The following is a 17,346-nucleotide window of genomic DNA, read 5'->3' on the forward strand; positions in this document are numbered from 1 at the left end:
CAGAGGGAGAGGGAAAGGGGGCTGCTTTGGGGGGAGACAGAAGGGGCCATGGAGAGATAGGGAGAGGGAAAGGGGGCTGCTTTGGGGGGGAGGTGTGCTTGGGACAGACAGTTTTGCACTGGGGGGAAGACAGAAGGGACCATGGAGAGACAGTTAGGGAGAGGGAAAGGGGGCTGCTTTTGGAGGTAGGGGTGTGCTTAGGGCAAACAGCTTTGCTCTGGGAGGGAAGACAGAAGAGGGCCATGGAGAGACAGTTAGTGAGAGGGAAAGGGGGCTGGGGGGGAGACAGAAGGAGAGAGAGATAAAGAAACACAGACAGACAGACACACATATACTCTAGCACCCGTTAATGTAATGGGCTTAACGACTAGTTTAAAAGAAATTATTTGTCCATCTAACACCTCTGCCATGAAAGCAGTAACTAAAAAGAAAGGCATCCACGTTAAATGTAGCAGGTGTAAAACCTGTGAATCTACAGTGGAACAGATAGGCAATTTTCTTCACCCTTGCACAGGAGAGAAATATGTGCTTAGACCCAGGACAACCTGTGACACACCTTTTGTGGTCTTTACCATAATGTGCCCTTGCTTTAAGATGTACATTGGGCAGACCTCTAGACCCTTTAGAGCAGCGGTCTCAAACACGCGGCCCCCCAGGGACTATTTTGCGGCCCACGATCTGTCCTCTCCACTTCACAAGTTTTCCGATTGTGGAGAGGACAATCGCGTACAGACCGCAACTGCTGTAATTGGACTTGCAGAAGTCTCTCTGGAGGGAATGTTGGTAAATGGCTCACGGCTCACCTAAAGCAGGAGTCCCCAATCTGCTTCTCTTCCCTTCTCAGTGCCCTTCCCCAAGCCACTGCAATCGGGGAACAGGCCAGCGCCGAGGTCTTAGCTCTCCCTGCTTATCTTCCCCAGCACGGAGCTGACCAATTCTCGCCACCCAACATCAATTCTAACGTCGGGGAGGAAGTTCCGGGCCAGCCAATCGTTGCCTGGCTGGCCCGGAACTTCCTCTCCGACGTTAGAATTGACATCAGGTGGCGAGAATTGGTCGGCCCCGTGCTGGGGAAGAAAAGCAGGGAGAGCTAAGACCTCGGTGCTGGCCTGTTCCCCAATGGTGGTGGCTTGGGGGAGGGCAGGGAGAAATAAAGAAAGAAAGGGGGACACAGGGAGACAGAAAGAAAGAAGGGAAACAGGACACAGACAGAAAGGGGCATGGAGAGAGAAAGACAGAAAGAAAGGGCGGGCATGGAGAAAGAAAGAAAAAAAGAAAGAAAGAAAGGGGGCACAGAGAGAGAAAGACAGACATATAGAAAGAAAGGGGGCATGGAGAGAGAGAGAAAGAAAGAAGGGGGCAGGGTGAAATAAATAAAACATTGGGGGAGGGAAGGAGACAGATGCCAGACCAGGGGAAAGGAAGGAAGGAAGGAGGGAGGGAGAGAAAGGAAAGAAAGAGATGTCAGACCATGAAAATAGGGACGGAAGAAGAGAGAGATAGAAGGGAAGGTAAGACATGGAAGCGTAGATTTTGAAAAGAAAGCAGAAAAATTGAATTTTAAGTTAATGCCAAAGATGGATGCAAATAATTTTCCTTATGAGATGGCGGGGATGTCACTAGTGAAAACTAGAAGAAGTCAGAAATTGTTTTGATAAATAATATATGAACTGACTTCGCATTCAACACAAACCTGTCTATGAAGTGTAATAATTATGTTTTAAGTTGCTCAGAAATGTGAAACTCAACAAGGGGGGAACGCAACCCCCTAGAATGGGAACAGAGTTTACCTCCCAGTCATTGCAACTGTTTCTGTAGAGATCACACTTCAAGCCAGGATGTTGGTTAATATTTCTGAGCAACTTAAAACATATTGATTACACTTCATAGACAGGTTTGTGTTGAATGCGAAGTCAGTTCAAAGATGGATGCAAGGCAGAAAGTGAAGACAGAGAGAAAAACAGTCAAAGGACAAGAAGGCCCTGGAAACAGTTAAATGCACAGAAAAATAAAGTCACCAGACAACAAAAGTAGGGAAAATGATTTTATTTTCAATATAGTGATTGAAATGTGTCAGTTTTGAGAAAGGAAAGATATTAAACTTTAAATATGAGGGCTTCAGGAAAAATAGGGTACTTGGAGGGCCGCAGAAAAAATAGTTAATGACAATTTTGCATAAGGTAAAACTCTTTATAGTTTATAAATCTTTCCTTTAACTGTTAAACAATAAAGAGTTTTACCTCATGCAAAGTTGTCATTTCTTTAATAAGACATTAACTATTTTTTTCTGTGGCCCTCCAAGTACCTACAAATCCAAAATGTGGCCCCACTAAGGGTTTGAGTTTGAGACCACTGCTTTAGAGTTCGGGTTGGTGAACATAGAAGTAGTTTGGCCATGCTGCAACCGAGATCCAATGTTTTGTCATGGACCATGTACCACCGATGACTAGAGGAGGAAATAGAAAGCTCTAGTGCTGCCTGATTCACAATTCGAAACGGTTCACCGATTCACTTTGGGTGAATCGATTAAAAATAATTTTTTAAAAAATCGGCTTCCCGATTCGGACCCTCTCCCCTCGCCCCCTAAAGCAGGAGCGGCAGCACTGCTTTTGCTGGCCAGCCATTGCCGTACCTGCTTTAGAGGGCGAGGAGGGAGGGTTAGTCGGGAAGTGCTGCTGTCCGGTTTCCCAACCTGGCGTCCCCCGCACTGTTTACCTTCTAGTTGCAGCCTGCACAGAAGATCGCAGTTATAGCGTCTTTGCAAACTGCTTTTAGCTGTTTCCTCTGCTGCGGTCCCGCCCCTCCTCTGACATCAGAGGCAGGATCGCGGCGGAGGAAACAGCTAAAAGCAGTTTACAAAGACGCTATAACCGCAATCTTCTGTGCAAGTTTCAAGTTTTATTTGATTAATTGCTTAATTAAAATTTTTCTAAGCGTAAGAGTAACATACAAGTAATTTAAAATGGTAACATACAAGTAATTTAACATGGTAACATACATGTAATTTAACATACAAGTAATTTAACATGGTATTAAAAACAAATAAACAAAAATAAGAGAAAAAAAAAAAAAAGGAACAGAAGACAAAACAGCAGAAATAGTTTAAACAATAGATAAGTTTTAAAAAATGTTTAAACAATGAATACAACTAGAAGACTTAAGGACTGATACACTGAGTAAAAGAAAGACAAACGTTAAGGGGGGGAAGGTTAAAGAAAAATGCAGAGGAAGGAAGAGGGTCTAGAAAAGCAATTTACAAGTTAAAAGCATCCTTAAATAAGAAGCTTTTTAAGTTCTTTTTAAAATGGCTTAGATTACTTTCATCTCTTAATTGTAGAGGTAAAGAATTCCAGAGTTGTGGCGCTGTTACTGAAAACATATCCTGACGATGGGTTCCAATAATTTTCAAGGAGGGAATTACTAGAAGTTTTTGGTTAGTTGAACGAAGAGAATGTGAGGCACTATATGGAATAAGTACTTTATTAATGAATTGAGGTTCATTGGTATCGAGAGTTTTGAATGTTAGTAGTAAAATTTTATAAGTAATGTGATGATTAATGGGAAGCCAGTGTGATTTAATCAGAAAAGGAGTAACATGATCATATTTTTTACCCTTGTACATGAGTTAACAGCGGTATTTTGGACAATTTATAAGCGTTTCTTTTCTTTTTGTGTAATATTTAAGAATAGGAAATTGCAGTAGTAGTGCAGGCTGCAACTAGAAGGTAAACAGTGCAGGGAGGCCAGGGGGTACACGGAGGTCTTCTCGGGGGGGGGGGGGGGGGGCGCAGTCCTTCGGAGTGGGGGGTGGGACAGGCCTTGGGGGGGTACAGGCCTTTAAGGGGAGGACAGGCCTTCAAGGGGAGGACAGGCCAGGGATGGTGGCATAGGCCTTCAAGGGGGGGAGACAGGCCTTCAGGGGAGGGGGGGCCTGGTGTAGAATTACCCTAATGATGTTGTTTTTCCTTAAATATTCTCTTACTTTCTTTAATAATTGTAGTTCACTCCTTTTTCCTTATGTATCACTTATTAATTGTGTACATTGATTGTATGTTTGCCTGTTTAAATTGTTTTATGCTGTCTTCTCCCCCAAATTTTTTTATTGTTATACGCATTGAAAATATTTGATATTGCGTTTATATAAAAATTTTAATAAACTTGAAGTACATGGAGAGAGGGAGGGAAGGGGGGTTCAAAGAGATGTGCATATGCCGGACTTTGGGGGGGAAGAAATAATGGGTCTAAAAATAGAGGAGAGGGAGAGAGATGATGGACAATGGGATTTAGGGAGGGAAGTTTCAAGTTCAAGTTTATTAGGTTTTTATATACCGCCTATCAAGGTTATCTAAGCGGTTTTTACAATCAGGTACTCAAGCATTTTCCCTCTCTGTCCCGGTGGGCTCACAATCTATCTAACGTACCTGGGGCTATGGAGGATTAAGTGACTTGCCCAGGGTCACAAGGAGCAGCGCGGGGTTTGAACCCACAACCCCAGGGTGCTGAAGCTATAGATCCAACCACTGCGCCACACACACTGCGCCACACTGCGCCACACACTCCAGGGAAGGAACAGAAAGGGAGAGAAGTTGGACACAAGGGATGGTGTGGAGGGGGGATAGAGATACTGGATAGGAGGGTAGTTGGGAAAAAAAAGGGAGAGATGGTGGACCCTGGGGTGGTGGGGAAGGAGGGAGAGATGCTGGATGAAAGGGTAGTTAAGAAAAGGTGGATCTGTGGATGGAGATGAAAAAAAAAGAAAGATGCCAGACCTCCGGAGGAGGGAAGGGAAATGGAAAGGGAGGACAGAGATGGCAGATGGATGGTTAGCACGGAGAAAGAAGAAAGAAGGAGACCCTGGCAAGCAAGTTATCAGAAGACAACCAGAGCCTGGGACCAACAAGATTTGAATAATGACCAGACAACAAAAGGTAGAAAAACTAATTTTATTTTCTATTTTGTGATTACAATATGTCAGATTTGAAACATGTATCCTGCCAGAGCTGGTGTTAGACCGCAAATGTAAGCTAGGATTTAACAGAGAGAGGAAAAGTCTTTTTTGTTTGTTTATACCACAGTGCCAGTGTGGTTAGGAGAAGGCAAAGGGGGTGAAGAGGCTATAAAATAAACCCACCAGGATGTTTGTAAAAAAACATCCAATTGGGCAGGAAAATCGAATCGAATCGAAAAACCAATTCAATAGGCTGAATCGAATCGAACTTTTTTTTCCTGAATCAGGCAGCACTAGAAAGCTCGCTCTGATGCGAAAGGAGCAGGAGTAGATCTTCCACATGAATTCAGAGGAGCCCAATGGTCTGAATTTGAAAATCAAGCGGTACTTGTTTTGTTTTTTTTTATTATTCTGAAGATTTGTGTTACCATGAAAGACCGTTTTTCCATTAATATGAAGACTATGGATATATTATTATGGCTGTAACATGAGTTTTTCCAGTAGAATGATAAAGTTTTTTTTCAGTTCAAGGTGTAGGTTCCATTTATGATCTTTGCCACCACGTAAGTAAAAAAGTAAAAAAGAAAAGATAGAAAGAAACAAGAGTAGCTTCACTCTGACAAGCCTAACAGCTGTCAGCGTGAACGCATGCTCTGTGACATCAGATGCTTTGCCTTTTTTGAGCATGTAACATTACCGCCAAGAGAGAAGCTCATGAAGTGATGAGGAGTTTTCTTTACTGAATGTTCTTTACATCTTTCCAGGTGCTAAGTCTTTTTTGCTTCTTTTCAAGGAAAGAGTCCATTGCCCTGATGCAGACATACAGCGAAACGCCAGCTAGCTATCGTTGGCAGGAAGGGACCGGGAAGAGACAGTAGAGTGAGAAAGTCCTGAGCAAGGTAAGTTTTTGCAATTTGGTTGTTATTTTAAACAGGATATGCACAGCATGTATAAGGAATAAATCATTACCTTTTGTCTACTGTTATTAAAACACATACAAATCAATAGGATGTTAGAAAATCCTGTAGCCTTGACATACGATACAATTCTATTTGGTACTGCAATGAGATCTCAAAGTCAAATTTCATCAAATAACAACAAACTTTTATTTATAATGACTGGAATAGCAGTACAACAAATTACACACAATTGGAAAAATTGTGACAGATTGAACTATAATTTTTGGTGGAACTCAGTTTGCCATATATATAAAATGGAACATACATTTGCAACACAAAAAGGATACCGTATTTTCACGCAAATAACACGCACCCGTATAAAACGCGCACACGTGTATAGCGCGCAGAAATCACTATGATAAGCACAAAAACTTTGGTATAACGCGCTCACGATTATACCGCGCATGCTGCCCGACTCTCCGTTCACCCCCCTGACTTCCGTGCACTGCCCCGCCTCTCCGTGCGCTGTCCCGACTCTCCGTTCACCTCCCCCTGACTTCCGTGCACTGCCCCGCCTCTCCGTGCGCTGTCCCGACTCTCCGTTCACCCCCCCTGACTTCCGTGCACTGCCCCGCCTCTCCGTGCGCTGTCCCGACTCTCCGTTCACCCCCCCTGACTTCCGTGCACTGCCCCGCCTCTCCGTGCGCTGTCCCGACTCTCCGTTCACCCCCCCTGACTTCCGTGCACTGCCCCGCCTCTCCGTGCGCTGTCCCGACTCTCCGTTCACCCCCCCTGACTTCCATGCACTGCCCTGACTTTCCGTGCGCTGTCCCGACTCTCCGTTCACCCCCCTGACTTCCGTGCACTGCCCCGCCTCTCCGTGCGCTGTCCCGACTCTCCGTTCACCCCCCCTGACTTCCATGCACTGCCCTGACTTTCCGTGCGCTGTCCCGACTCTCCGTTCACCCCCCTGACTTCCGTGCACTGCCCCGCCTCTCCGTGCGCTGTCCCGACTCTCCGTTCACCCCCCCTGACTTCCGTGCACTGCCCCGCCTCTCCGTGCGCTGTCCCGACTCTCCGTTCACCCCCCCTGACTTCCATGCACTGCCCTGACTTTCCGTGCGCTGTCCCGACTCTCCGTTCACCCCCCTGACTTCCGTGCACTGCCCCGCCTCTCCGTGCGCTGTCCCGACTCTCCGTTCACACCCCCCCCCCGACGTCCGATTCATCCCCCCCCCCGGCAGGACCATTCGCACCCCCGCCCCGAAGGACCGCCGACTCCCCGACAATATCGGGCCAGGAGGGAGCCCAAACCCTCCTGGCCACGGCGACCCCCTACTCCCACCCCGCACTACATTACGGGCAGGAGGGATCCCAGGCCCTCCTGCCCTCGACGCAAACCCCCCCCCCCCCCCAACGCCCGCCCCCCCCCCAAGAACCTCCGACCGCCCCCCCAGCCGACCCGCGACCCCCCTGGCGACCCCCACGACCCCCTTCCCCGTACCTTTGGTAGTTGGGCCAGAAGGGAGCCCAAACCCTCCTGGCCACGGCGACCCCCTAACCCCACCCCGCACTACATTACGGGCAGGAGGGATCCCAGGCCCTCCTGCCCTCGACGCAAACCCCCCTCCCCCCCAACGACCGCCCCCCCCCAAGACCCTCCGACCGCCCCCCCAGCCGACCCGCGACCCCCCTGGCCGACCCCCACGACCCCCCCACCCCCCTTCCCCGTACCTTTGGAAGTTGGCCGGACAGACGGGAGCCAAACCCGCCTGTCCGGCAGGCAGCCAACGAAGGAATGAGGCCGGATTGGCCCATCCGTCCTAAAGCTCCGCCTACTGGTGGGGCCTAAGGCGCGTGGGCCAATCAGAATAGGCCCTGGAGCCTTAGGTCCCACCTGGGGGCGCGGCCTGAGGCACATGGGCCCAACCCGACCATGTGCCTCAGGCCGCGCCCCCAGGTGGGACCTAAGGCTCCAGGGCCTATTCTGATTGGCCCACGCGCCTTAGGCCCCACCAGTAGGCGGAGCTTTAGGACGGATGGGCCAATCCGGCCTCATTCCTTCGTTGGCTGCCTGCCGGACAGGCGGGTTTGGCTCCCGTCTGTCCGGCCAACTTCCAAAGGTACGGGGAAGGGGGGTGGGGGGGTCGTGGGGGTCGGCCAGGGGGGTCGCGGGTCGGCTGGGGGGGCGGTCGGAGGTTCTTGGGGGGGGGACGGTCGTTGGGGGGGAGGGGGGTTTGCGTCGAGGGCAGGAGGGCCTGGGATCCCTCCTGCCCGTAATGTAGTGCGGGGTGGGGTTAGGGGGTCGCCGTGGCCAGGAGGGTTTGGGCTCCCTTCTGGCCCGATATTGTCGGGAAGTCGGCGGTCCTTCGGGGTGGGGGTGCGAGTGGTCCTGCCGGGGGGGGGATGTATCGGACGTCGGGGAGTCGGCCGGGCAAGAGGGCTTGGGCTCCCTCTTGCTCCGATCGCGGGTGCGGGTGGGAGCGCGTGCGAGTGGTCGTTCGGGGTGGGGGTGCGAGTGGTCCTGCTGGGGGGGTGAATCGGGCGTCGGGCGGGGTGGGAACTATGTTTTAAAACTTTCGTATACCGCGCTCACGCATATAACGCGCGAGGGGTATGCGCGGTAGGTAAAAACGCGTATAACGCGCGCGTTATATGCGTGAAAATACGGTATATGGATAAATTCAAAAAGATTTGGGGACCATTAACAAAATATTGTAATAATTGAATTTCATTTTCCCATAATAAGAAAATAGTTAAAGAAGAAAGGGAGGGAGGGGATATGGGAGGGGGATTTATACTCTTTATTATAAATTATAAATAAAATATTATTAATAGATGGTATTCTTACATGAAAACAATGTAATAAAGGGAGGGGAAAAAGGTTAATAATTTAAAAAATAATTGATAAAATCATTACAATATATATGTTGTATAACTTTATAAGAAAAATAATTACAGTTATATGATATATAAAATCATAAGAAATATAAGATAAGAAATGTTATGTATAAAATACATTATAGAAATATCAAGTGTATTATTAAGATAATTGTATGAAAATTTATGACACTTGTTGTTAAATGATAAAAAATAAAAAATAAAAAAACTTGAAAAACAAAACAAAACAAAAAAAAACACATACAAATTGGTCAGGACAGGAGGTTTATGAGCCAATGTGGTAGTTACTCTTTCTAGTATGTCTGCTCAGTTCTGTACTTACAGCATACGGGGATCTGTATGCACCATACTGTATGATCTGTATTCTGTAATCCTCCATTAATTATGACTGAATTAAGTTTGAGACAATCAAAAGTGGAAAGAAGATTTTTCACATTTCAAAGCTGATTTACAGATCTGAATTTACACAAGAGGGGTATTAGTTGTGAGCATAATTTGTTCTTTCTTATTCCTGTATATAGTATTGGGCAAATCACATAATCCACCATTGCCCCAGGTACATTAGATAGAGTGTGAGCCCACTAGGATAGATAGGGAAAAATGCTTCGGTACTTAGGTTATAAGTGGTATATAAATACTAAAAAATAAATAAATATGTAAATAAATAATCTCCCCTTTCCTTAAGGTCTTCCAGTCTCTTCTCATACATCGTTACCATGTACCATTTTTGCCTTCCTCTGAACTGCTTCAAGTCTTGTGTCCTTGGAAAAATACTGCCCCCAAAACAGTACATACTACTCTAAGTGGAGCCTCACCAATGACTTGTATAGAGACATTAATACCTCCTTTCTTCCTGGTTATGCATCTCTATGCAACTAAGAGCTATGTCTCTCTATGAAACCAACAGCATTTTTGATAAAAAGTTTTGGACCAATGATGAGGCAAGTGAGCGGTGACACTAACTATATGCCCCATCTGAAAGAAGTCACTCCCAATGGTGCTTTAAAAGCAAAAAGTAAGAAGCAAGAAATAAAATGTACTTATTGAACAACCCGAATAATTTGATCATGTTATGAGAATGGAGTTCTAAATTTCAATGAACTGTATTTAAGTGCTGGAATCTTTATTGTTAGTTTCTATGCAGGTCCGCTTTTTTCTGGCTATAGAAACCACCTTATCATATAGTGTCTCAGAGAAATAGAGGCGGCAAAACAATCACTCCATGGTCCCTCACATCAGTCTTTTGCCCCCTAGCACACAGTGCTTTTTTCTATTTTTCCACCCCTAGTGCATTACTTTAAACTTCTTCCCATTAAATTTTAATTTCCAAATATTAGACCAGTCTTCTAATTTTTGTAGACTCCATCTCATGTTGTCTACTCTGTTGCAAATCTTGGTGTCATTCGCATAAGGGAAAAGATTTCCTTCTAACTCTTCAGCAATGTTGCTTACAAATATGTTGAATAGAATTAGCACCAGTACCAGACCATGAGGTACTTCACTACTTATTCTTCTATCTTCTGAATAAATTCTATTTACCATCACCCTCTGTCATCTTGTCAATCAACCAGTTTCCAATACAGTCCACCACGTTGGGTCTTAACTTTATCCCACTGAGTTTATTCAAGTGCATTATTTGAGAAACCATGTCAAAGGCTTTGCTGAAATCCAAGTTGACTACATTTAACACTTGTCCACAATCCAATTCTCTGGTCACTCAAATTCATTTGGCACAATTTGGTAAAACCATGTAACTCACTATCTTTTCCTTGAGCAGTGTATCCATTACTTTTCCAACCACTGAAGTAAGGCTCACTGGCCTGTAGTTTTCCATATCTTCTCTGTTTCCATTTTGATAAGAGGGGCCACATCATTCTTCTCCAATCCCTTGGAACAACTCTTATTTCCAAAGATTTATTAAACAAATCTCTAAAGAGAACTTGTCAGACTCTTACTGAGCTCCCTCAAAATTCTGAGACGAATCTCTGGCCCTATGGCTTTGTCCACTTTCAGTTTTTCAAGTTGTTTGCAAACACTATTCTATGAATGGTGCAATATCTACTTCATTTCCACAAGCACCTTTATCAGCTGACCGAGGTCCTTCTCCAGAATATTCTTCCATGAAGACAGAAGTATTTGTTAAGCATGTTCACTTTTTCCTCATCACTCTCCACATAGTGGCTCACAGCATCTTTCAATTTCATTTCTAGCCTTCCTATGTTCACTACTATTCCTTAAAAAAGTCTTGTCACCATTCTTTATGTCTTTAGCCATTTGTTCTTTTCTATCTGAGCTTTTCCCAGTTGTATTTCTCTTTACGTCTTCAGTTTAATCTGGTAATCTCTTCTGTATTTGTCTTGCATTCTTTTGTATTTCATATGGATACTTCTCTACCATCTGTCGTAAAAAAGGACTTTAAGGAGAACATATCAACTACTTGTTATCTACAATCCCAATGTCCCAGCTAAACTGGCCTCCAAATGGACTCTTTCCACTTCAGTAGTGGACTGTTTCTCTTTCTGTTATATCTAAATGAAACTTGCAGTCCCAAAGTCAGGTGGGCACCTATTAGTCCAGAATCAAAGCAGTATCTATCACCAATTTCAGACAGCCTCTATCTATAACATCTGTAAACAGCCACATGAGCCTCCACACATACCTTTTCAAAGCATTATTGACTACAGCAGCCCAAGACATGGTCTTTGGTCAAGTTGCATTGCATAATCTGTTTGCAAATGAAAAAAAACTTTTGCAACACTCATCGCAACCACCTATTTATTGTTCCTCAGGCCATAAAATATCACATTTACATCAGTGATCCTCAGCTCTGGACTCACTAGCAAGTATGTGTGCCTGCATTTCTCTGCTTGTCTACAAAGGAGGAGAGATGAGATCTTACCTACTAACCTTCTTTCCTGCAGTCCCTCTAGACTAGACCAGATGTATGGGTTTATGCATTCCTACCAGCAGCCGTTATTGTAGCAATTTTAAAAAAGTGAGCCACTTTCCAAAAAAGGCTCATACAAATGAGGCTGGTGGAGAGTAGCGAAGATTTGCTAAATTTGCATGTGCCCATTGCATGACACCCCCATGCCTCTCTCCCTTAACTTGCTTACGATGGCTGGCCAAAGGGATGACTACTCTCTCCGGCCAGTAGGCCCACCTCTTCAAAATGGCGGGACTAAGGCTCTGATTGGCCCAAGTTGTTTAAAGCCCCTCCTATGGGAGGGGTTTAACAGTGTCAGGTGATTGTGCGACACAGCAGGATAGAGTGGGCATCTCTCCTGCCGATCTTCAATTTGGGTTTTTGTTTATTTAATTTGGACATGGTGATGTCTGAGCTGTCAAAACCTTACTTTCCTGTCAGTGCGCCTGAGCCAATCAGCGCTCAGGCACTGATCAGAAAGTAAGACAATGACAGCTCAGACTTGTCAGCAAATTTTGGACGCAAATGTGGCACAATAAAGTTAGAGAATCGCTCAGGGTGATCATTTTAATATTTATGACCTCGTTGTACTACATTTGCATGGCAGTATCGGAAACTGCTAGAAAATTCAGAAGAGACCTTGGTAAGCCGTTTTGATAATCCGCCATTAAAATAATTGCATGCTAAATCGGCTGGAACTGGTTTAGTGAGCACGTTAAAGGTGGATTTTAGTTTTGAGAATCTGCCCCCGAGACTGAGAACTACTAACTTAAAAGTGATCCTATAAGTATCCTGTGCAGTCCATACCCAGACAGTATTTCTGCACCCAAGCAGATAATTTTTCTAATCAGAAACAAAACAATTTCAATTCAAAACCAGGAAACAATTGGCAACAAACATAAGAACAATTTTCATAAATAAGCAGATCATAACTACCAGAGAGAATACCTCCTGCTCCCTTCTGAATGGAACCTTATCTCTTCTCTTAGACCCTTGACGGTGACTGGACAGTTACTGGACTAGTCTGGAGGGACTAAAGGAAAGAAGATTAGCAGGTAAGATATAATCTCTCATTACCAGTCTAGATGCATAAGGCATACCCAAGCATTGCTACCTATGGGTAAGAAGCTGACAACCATGCAGGTCAGTGGATGGGTCCTGAATGCTGTGTCCTCATGGCCCTGAATGTCCAAATGATAATGCTTCATGAATGAGTGCAGAGACAATTACATGGCCGCTCTATATATCCTGAGGAAGAATTAGGCAATGCTCTGCCAATGACATCAACTGACCTCTAGTAGAATGTGCTTTTAGCCACTGTATCAGATGTGGCCAATGCTGCCTCACCTTTATGCTTTTTATTTATTTTTTTTTGGGTGGGGAGGAGGAGGGCACAAAAAATGATCTAACTTATAGAACACCTCCATTCTCTTAATATATTATACAAGGCTCTCCTAACATCCAAATGATGCACATGCTTCTGCCCTTTATAAATCACTGGCTATTCCTAAAACCGGGAGAGAAATACTCCGATTCATATTGAAAGAAGAAACTATGATCTATAAAAAGGAAGTAACAGTCCTCAGCATCCCCTTTTCCTTAGAAAACAAAGGGCTCCTATATGGCAACGCCTGTAATTCTGACATTCTTCCTGCGGAACAAATGGATGCTAGAAAAAAAAGTCTTCAAGGTCACATCCTTCAACAACGCCTTCTTCCATGGCTCTGACAAAACCATATTCAAATCCCAGGGGAGAGGCACTACAGGATGTCTGGGGATCCTCAACATCTTAATACCTTGCACAAACTGCACCATATCCAGATGGGCAGCTACCAGCTTACCTTTAACTATGCCCTAAAAAGAAGCCAGGGCTGAGATCTGTATCTTCAGTGAAGCCACCACCAAGCCTTTGTCCAAACCATCTTCTAAAATCTATGAATTTCACCAACGGCAGCAAGGGAAAGCACTTTCATTCCTAACACCAATCCTCTAAAGCAGTGGTCCCCAACCCTGTACTGGAGGACCACTAGCCAGTCTGGTTTTCAGGATAGCCCTAATGAATACGCATGAAAGAGATTTGCATGTAATGAAGATGATAGGAATGCAGATCTGCTTCATGCACATTCCTCTACCAGGCCACCACAACAAACGATCAGAGTGTTTCCATGTGGAAACTGGATACCTTTAGAGCTCTGTTCACTCTCTTGAAGTCTAATATGGGCCAAAACATGGCTTCCTTTTTTGGACACCAGAAAATAGATGGAGTACTGGCTATTGTGGACTGCACAGGATACTTAAAATTTTTCTCAAGTGATGTTGTATTATACTTGATTGATATTTACTGTACACTTGATGTAAGTTTAAAAATGAATAAAGAAATTATATATATAAAAAAAAAAAAGGATCACTTTCAAGTCATTAGTTCTCAGTTTCCATCTGCTGGTAGGTCTGTGTAAACCCATGTGTTTGGAATGGTCTGGAGGAATGCTAAGGGAAAAAATTTAAATTTCACCTCTTTCAAATCTGAGCTCAAACTGAGTTACAGTACTCCCTGCGAATTTGCAGTTCGCAAATTGCAGACTCAGTCTTTTGCGGTATTTTCTGACCGCCTTTTCCGGGAACTAAAGTCAGGCTACACCAATCAGGAGCTGCTTTGACACGCCAGATAGCTGTCAAAGCAGCTCCTGATTAGTGTAGCCTGACTTTAGTTCTAGAAAGAGGCGGTCAGAAATGACTAAGAAGGATCTCACACCTGATTTTAAGCATCCGCCGCCGCCCCCCCCAACTTCCCTCTTCTGTCTCTCCTGCCTCCGATCCGCTCCTAAACCGCATTTGCGGTTTTTCAAAATTCACGGGGGCTCTGTGAATTTCAGGGGAGTACTGTACATATTTAAATATAATCATGTTACAAAGAACAATCAATGTGTTCAGTGCCAACCTGTGTAATTTTTTCACTGCTTCAGAGTTCCCTATAAGTTCACTGGAGTCTTGAGGCTGATATTTTTCTGTCCACAGCACATCTTCAGATGCTGAATCTAAGACAAAGAATGGATAAAAATACTTAATAGATATTGCCCTAAACTGTAATTTTTTTTTCCAACCAACCAACATGACTCTTTACATTAAAGGGATAGAGATGACCAGTTCTGGTTTTTAAAGTCTCATCTCATTGCATGTATACATCTGTTCACCTGCCTTCCATAAGGAAATCAGAACTGTGAGTTCCTAAAGTGCAAAAGAGAAAAATCCTGGGTTGTCATAGCTTGTTCTTGATAGGGCCATGTAACAAGCTGATTTAACCAAATTTTATACATAAAATTATATCTAAGTATGTTCTTGCTATTATTTACACACACTTTCATTCTCCCTTTATTATTTGAATTGTTCATTTATGCAAGCTGAAATTACATAACATTACATTACTGACTTCTATTCTGCCTGTACCTTGCAGTTCTAGGCGGATTACATCAGAAGATAACAGGACATTTCCAGGAAAAATTATAATTTAGGGAGCTGGTTACATAATTGGGTCTTGGGGAGAAATTACAAGATAAGTAGAAAGTTAAGGATTACATCAGAAGAAAGCTGGACATTTACAGGGAAATTACAGTATAAGGGACTGGTTACATAGTTGAGTCTTAGGGGGAAATTACAGGAGGAGTGGAGAATTGAGGGGGGAATTTTACAGGGGAGGGGGAAGGATAAGGTAGGAGTTAAGATATCTAGATAAATTTTTTGAATAGCAGGGTTTTGATTTCTTTTCGAAATGATTTGAAGTCACTTGTTGCTGTCAACAGGTTGGAGCTGAAGGGGTCTAGTTTTGCTGCCTGCATTGCTAGTAGGTAGTCATTGGAACTAAAAGCCCAATGTAAAGAAAATTTGGATTTTGTTTTCTGCCAAAAGCCTATTTTCAAATTTTTATGCCACGTACTTAGACTGGGGGGCTTTTATTTCTACTTTTATTTCTTCATGTCCCATTCTACTATCAGATGTTAATATCCTATATAGAAGGAATAAAGGGCTAAAGAATACATAGGGGAGATTGCTTATACTTATTTTTCATGATACAAGGAGCCAAGATTAACCCTTGGTCTCTCTATGTGGCCGGAGAGACTATCTTATGCCCCTCCCCCTTACCACAGGCTTCTTTTTGTTTCCTTTCATTTCAGTAGGGATAACATGCATGCTAGGGCTTTCTGGCCAATCAGGACAGGAAATGCATTGACTTTAGTAACAAAGACTCTTAAGCCAGTGGTACTGTGATCTTGTCTTAAATAATCTGCTGATGGGGTCTACAGATTCTTTTTATTTCCTTTTCCTCCATCACTGTTGCAGACCAATCTCAATTGCCTCTGTCTCCATCAGATCTCTGCAGAGGTTTCTTTTGGTATCTATCTGAAAGGCCCCAGGCAAAGTTGCATGATCACAGATTACTATGGTATTCACATCAGGATCACATTACTCTTCACTGACTACCAAATTTAATGATGATTTATTTGTATTCACTCTGTATCTTTTAGATCTATTACTGATATCTATCAACTTGGTTGAATCCTGTGCACCACTATTAAGAAATATGTGCAAATACCCTCTCTATTTGTGGCTGAACCAAACCTTTGTACCATGCTGCCTGTGGCGTTACTGGAAGATATATGATATGGTAAGATTTTGAAAATAAGTGCCATACAAGAATTGAATCAACTAGACATTGTGCCTTCTTTTTCACTGTTCCATTTCTGTGAATGTGCTACATCTTTTTTTGAGATCCAAGCTCTCCTATCAGTAAACCATGATATAGCAAATTTGTTTAAACATTTTTTACAACACATTGTAATAAGAATTAGAAATTTACAGATGAGTTGCAGGATGCGTGAGGAGCTGTCACCCACGGCTTTGTGCACACTACGGCAGTGAGGAGGAGGTAGCCGGACAGAAGATAACACTGGGGGTGGCATTGAAAATGCCACATCAGACTGCAGGCCGCATAAAATGGCCAGGCAGGAGCCGGCCAGAAGGTAAGACACCCACTGGAGGGAGGCACCTAGTTGAGGCACAGCATGGAGGGAGGGAAACAACAAAGGTAGGGGGAATGATTTTATTTTCAATTTAGTGATTGAACTGTGTCAATTTTGAGAATTTACATCTGCTGTCTATATTTTGCACTGTTCAGGAAGAAGTGCATTTGTTTCTTTTTCTCTAGGGTTGTACTGCATGCAGAGTCTTGAATCTTAGGGTTTCCTTTATATATATTAGTACTTTTAGTTTTTGGTCCTGTATTTGCATAGGGGTTTATCTGTGTTCTGGTAGGAATGAAAGTTGAGAAGCATACAGTGTGCTTTGTGTAGTTTAATTTTGTGGTTAACCATTATGTGCTTTTAATAAGATTATATTGCGTGTGTATATGAAAAATGAATTGAAAAAAATGGTGTTACAATTAGTATTATTATGAGGGCGGGGCCTGGGGTGATGATTGGGCAGGGTCTGGCCCACGACTTAGCCTGTGTTTTGGATTTCGGCCCCTTAATGTGACTGAATTTGACACCCCTGTCTTAGGTGATACCAATTTGAACATAAATGAAATATGAATGATACATTTCAAACTTTTTGTAAATCTTTGATGTACCAACCGATGTAGGAGGTCATATTTTAGATTTAGTTTTTATTGATAAAAA

At 43.7% G+C, this 17,346-nt stretch overlaps 1 protein-coding gene across 1 annotated transcript in view; it reads right to left on the reverse strand.

Annotated features, from left to right (window-relative positions):
* Positions 1 to 17,346, reverse strand: part of ATAD5 (ATPase family AAA domain containing 5) — a 104,554-nt gene that overhangs the window by 21,568 nt on the left and 65,640 nt on the right. Inside the window, 1 exon segment of the mRNA XM_033960976.1 lies at positions 14,613 to 14,709. Within this exon segment, the coding sequence (XP_033816867.1) occupies positions 14,613 to 14,709 (97 nt within the window).

This window comes from Geotrypetes seraphini, chromosome 10 (genome assembly GCF_902459505.1).
Source record: "Geotrypetes seraphini chromosome 10, aGeoSer1.1, whole genome shotgun sequence".
Classification (NCBI taxonomy): domain Eukaryota; kingdom Metazoa; phylum Chordata; class Amphibia; order Gymnophiona; family Dermophiidae; genus Geotrypetes; species Geotrypetes seraphini.